The sequence below is a fragment of the Salvia hispanica genome, chromosome 4 (assembly GCF_023119035.1).
Source record: "Salvia hispanica cultivar TCC Black 2014 chromosome 4, UniMelb_Shisp_WGS_1.0, whole genome shotgun sequence".
Lineage (NCBI taxonomy): Eukaryota > Viridiplantae > Streptophyta > Magnoliopsida > Lamiales > Lamiaceae > Salvia > Salvia hispanica.
In genome coordinates this window covers 40,020,888-40,025,844 of record NC_062968.1, presented here as the reverse complement: position 1 = coordinate 40,025,844, position 4,957 = coordinate 40,020,888, and the positions used below count along the sequence as shown (strand labels likewise).

At 30.6% G+C, this 4,957-nt stretch overlaps 1 protein-coding gene across 1 annotated transcript; it reads right to left on the bottom strand.

The window, feature by feature from the left end:
• Positions 1-3,152: 3,152 nt before the first annotated feature.
• Positions 3,153-3,819, bottom strand: LOC125224453 (non-specific lipid-transfer protein 1-like). Its single transcript, XM_048127853.1, has 2 exons — positions 3,452-3,819; positions 3,153-3,369 (listed from the first exon to the last, which is right to left on the bottom strand). The coding sequence occupies exons 1-2, from the start codon at positions 3,778-3,780 to the stop codon at positions 3,360-3,362; spliced, it is 339 nt and encodes a 112-aa protein (XP_047983810.1). The 5' UTR covers positions 3,781-3,819; the 3' UTR covers positions 3,153-3,359.
• Between the last annotated feature and the right edge of the window lie 1,138 nt (positions 3,820-4,957).

Sequence of the window (4,957 nt, the reverse complement as noted above, 5' to 3'; positions counted from 1 at the left end):
TATGGTTTTAATTAAATATATTAGTTTATTATGTCATTATGTTATATTTAATTTTTATTTACTCGATAACTTTATGAAATAGTTTGAAGAAATGTTATATATTGAATGATTTAAATATTGCTATATAGACTAAACAATAATCAATACAATTTAATTTACATTAACATAGATAATTGAGCTGGACTAAGACTTTTACATTTAGCAAAAATTATTATAATATAAATTGGACACTATGAATTAAGATAATATATGTACAAATTTTACCTTACTAGTTTTATTCAAGAATATTCAATAATGAGAACGAATGAGAAAATTATATTGAATCAAATGATAGAGAATAGAGTATGAGAGATTAAGAGAGAATAAAATAATTAATAGACGTCCAAAAAAAATAGACAAATTTGTATATAACATGGGTTTTAATGTGCAATTCGTAAAGTAAGAGAGAGATGGTAAAAAGTAAGAAAAAGAGAGTGAAAACGTAGTGTAATTGGTAAAAAAAACTTCCATATTTAGACTTGGTCTAATGTTAGAGGATGACAAAAAATGGTAAAATAGTCTATCTTTTAAGGCGGAGAGAACATTATTTTTTTGCTTAAAAATGAAAATTACTCACTTGCAGTGGGACGAACTTAAAAGAGAAATCAATCACTTGTATAAAAAAAGTATAATTGAAAATGTATTCTTATTATTAATATTTTGTAATATATATTAACATTAACAAACATAATACTAATTAAAGTCAAATTATTATAAATAAATATTTTTCAACTATTTTTTTAAATAATTATCAACATCGGGCTCCAAATTAGATATTTGATTTTTACGTATTTATTTATTTCTTCATTGAAGAGAAAATATCACAAATGAAACTTCTCCGCTAGTACATTAGGCAACCAAGATCCACTACAATTCCGTTGGTAATTTATTACCAGCAACATTTTTCTGTTGATAATTACTCGTGGACCATATTTTGTTGCTAATGTATTTTATTGCCAACGGCATTTGTTCGTTGATAATTACTTATGAACCATTTTCCGTTGCAAATTTGTTGGTAACATATTACTAGCGACATTATTCGTTGTTAATTAGTCGCTCACTGTTCGTCGTTGCTAATTTGTTGGTAATTTATTACCAACGACATTTGTTTGTTGCTACTTAACAATGAACATTAGTCTGCTATAATTCTGTTGGTAATTTATTACCAGTGACGTTTGTTTCTTGCTACTTACTAGTGAAAATTAGACCGTTGTAATTTCGTTGGTAATATATTACCAACGCCATTTATCTGTTTCTACTTACTAGTGAATATCAATTCGTTGCAATATTGTTGATAATTTATTGCCAACGACATTTGTTTGTTGCTACTTAGCAGTTCAAATTAGTCTGTTGTAATTCCGTTGGTAATTTATTACCAACAACATTTGTATGTTGCTACTTACTAGTGAATATCAATCCGCTTCAATATTGTTGGTAATTTATTACCAACGAAATTTGTTTGTTGTTACTTAGCAATGTAAATGAGTCCGTTGTAATTCCGTTGGTAATTGTTTACCAATAACATTTGTCTGTTGCTACTTACTAGTGAATATCAATCCACTGCAATATTGTAAGTAATTTATTACTAGCAACATTTGTTCGTTGCTACTTACTAGTGAATATCAATCTGTTGCTATATACGCTGCTAACTATGACATGTGATTGAGGAATCAAAATCCATCATAAATTTGCTACTAATTTCGCTAGTATAATTACTAGCGGATATTCCGACCCCAATCCGCTACTAACAGCAACATACTATATCTGCTACCAATTTTCGCTGGTAAATTGACAGTTTTTTGTAGTGTAATAATTAATTGTTTTCTAGCCCTTCATATACAATCATTTGCCGTGACTGTATATTTGGTCAGTCCACCGTTATGAGTCGGATTTGAAAAAATATTATAAAAAATAAATTAAAAAATTAGCAGAAGAAGATAAGTTCACTCGTATATACATCCTTGTTCCATTATAAACATATGGAATTTAGATAATTCAATCGTATATTCTTTAAGAATTAATTAACTGAACAAAAATTCATGTTTGTATAAAATCCTTCACTTGCTCAATTTTATCAATCTAATTCATTAGGTATTAGAAACGGATGTTTTAAGTTTTAGTTAACCATTAAAAACTTTGATATGCAGATCAACTAGAGAGAACTAAATCATCAAATTCTGTTTTAATATTGATTCAGTGAGCTAGTTTTTGTTATTTTTTATTTTAGCTGGGCGAGAAAATATATTGCAAAGAGATTATAGCATAAGAGAGTGCCACATGTTAATTTTTCATCTCATCTCAGTTGTACATACCTGTCATAATTTATAATTTATTCATGTTCAAGAGTATAATAACTTAGACCATCCATCTTTAATAGTATACTAAAATGTAAAATGGGTAAATCAGCGCCAATGGTACTTAATAAACACTAAAACAAAACCAAAAATCTTTTTAAATATTTTGACGTAAAAGAAGCATAATATATTATTTTTTTTAATTCTGTGTAAATAGTTAGAGTAAAATCTGAAGTGACATATACACTAAAATAAATATAAATTTAGTGTAAATGTTCGAAGATGCTCTTAGCTAGCTGAACTTATATTGTTTGGTATATTATATGGGAATCGTCAATCTCGGGTTTAACTTAGCCAGATTCATATATAGGCCATAGCCAGCCCAAAAACTAATATTCCTTCTGTTCCACTCTAAGTGGAGTATTCCTAATTCGACACGAGATTTTATGTGGTACTATTATTTTGTAAGTAAAGTGGTGATAATAAAGTAAGAGAGTGGAAAAAAAATAGAAATAGTGATGTTTCTATATTTAGAAATGTGCATGTCATTTAAAGTGAGACATCTCAAATAGAAAATATATGTCACTTAGAGTTGTACGCAGGGAGTAATTTAATTGATGTATATTGCTATGTCGAATTTTTTACTTTTTTAATGTTTGGAAATTGTGATATTACGTCGATTCACTTTCATAATAATTATTATTATTTTTTATTGACTTTGGATATACTGGTGAAATATTCACTCCTTGTATTTTTTTTTCTTTCGTTTGCTGCTAATTATAACTTGCCACATTTCCATTAATGTAGTACTACAAGAAATCAAAGGCAACAAGAAATATATTACTACCACCACAGTCCACACGTATTATTACAAAAGGCGAAATTAGTAGTAGTAGACAAATAAACCAAACCACCACACGTGTTATTACAAAAGGCAGAAATTAAAAATCGAAAACATAAATATTAGTACTACATAACAAACCCTAATCGATTATTCCATACTCCGAAATCACACATTTCCACAACTCAATGGATACTGCAAAAACACACAACATTTATTAATAAACACACATATATATCTATAAAAAAATTATTAATAAATAAATAAAATAATTTACCTGGTACAGTTAACGGAGAAGCTAATTGGATAGCCAACGTTAACCTTACACTTCTGAGGCAAGCTTGAAGCATAATTTGAGTTAACGCCCAAAGATTTGGCCTCAGATTGCAGACATTTGCAAAATTGCTGCTTCTTAGCCACCGTGGTGGCGGCCTTGTTCAGCGTGGTAACGCCCTTGCAGCAGTTGGCGGGGATGTTACCGCCCGATTTCAGGTAGTTCCTGCACGGCTGCAGCTGCGTAAGCACCTGCTGGCAATCGTCTGCGCTGATCGCCACCACGCAAGCGCAGATAGCCATCACCAAGACAACCTTACTCACATTCGACATTCTTGAATTTTTTTTTGTGTGTGTTATGTTGTTGTATTGTGTGATGCTTGGTTGTGTTTGGGAAGAGATGGTTATATAGGGGATGTCAAGCCAGGTTTTGGTCGTATTACTAGTACAACTTCATTATTTTTGTGTGTAATCTATGTATGTAGGCTGATTAAATGTGTTAAGGGCTAGGGTTATTAGTTGCCCCTATATATGAAATAATGACTATTAGATTCTTTAATAAGTATGAAGAAAAATAACAAAGGTGTATGGTATAATATTTTCTCCGTACATCCTGTACCTCCAAGTAGGGATGTCAATTGGGCTGGGTTTGGGCCAATCCACTCGTGTTGTCGACTTATTTGGGTGTGGGTTATTCGGGATATGAATTTTTGAGTTATAAATTTTCGGCCTTAACCCTAAGTCTCTGGGTTTCGAGCTAACCCACGGGCTATTCGGGTCAAAAGTTATCTTATGTATTACTTTCTATCCAATCCAATATTCTAACTTATTAAAAAAACAGATTGTCGCAAATAGTAAAGTATCATCAAAGTGATCAAGAGAAAGAAAATAATGGCAATTGAAAATTGAAATAAAATATATAAACATATCGCTTAATTAGTAGCACACGTGAATCTGACTACAATTAAATGGAAATCATGCATTTCATTTAAGAGAGAAGACACACATACTTCATATCAATATTGTGTTTAATATTGATATTACCATATAATATGCTTCATATAAGTATATAATCCAAAATTTTAATTATATTTTTATTTTAAATGCTAAATCTATGGGCTAACCCACAACCCACCCGGGCTAGCCCCATAACCCACCGACCCAAACGGGTCAGCCCGTGTAGCCCAATTCTGCATTTGAGTTATGATTTTCCGGCCCTAACCCTATGTTTTTACCGGATATTCGGGTCAATCCACGAATTTCGAGGAAATTGACATCCCTACCTACAAGCATTAGCTTCATAAGTGTATATAGTTTGTTACTAGCTAGCTAGTCGCTCGACCACATAGGTTTTCTAATTCAAAAAAAAGTTATATATCTTTATATATTTCTATTTCATCAAATTGTTATATATTTATGTTAAAACTTGGTATTCTTTTTTATTTGAAGAAATAAATCGAACCGTTGAACCATAGTACAATATTTGGTTATCTAGATTGGATAATAGAGT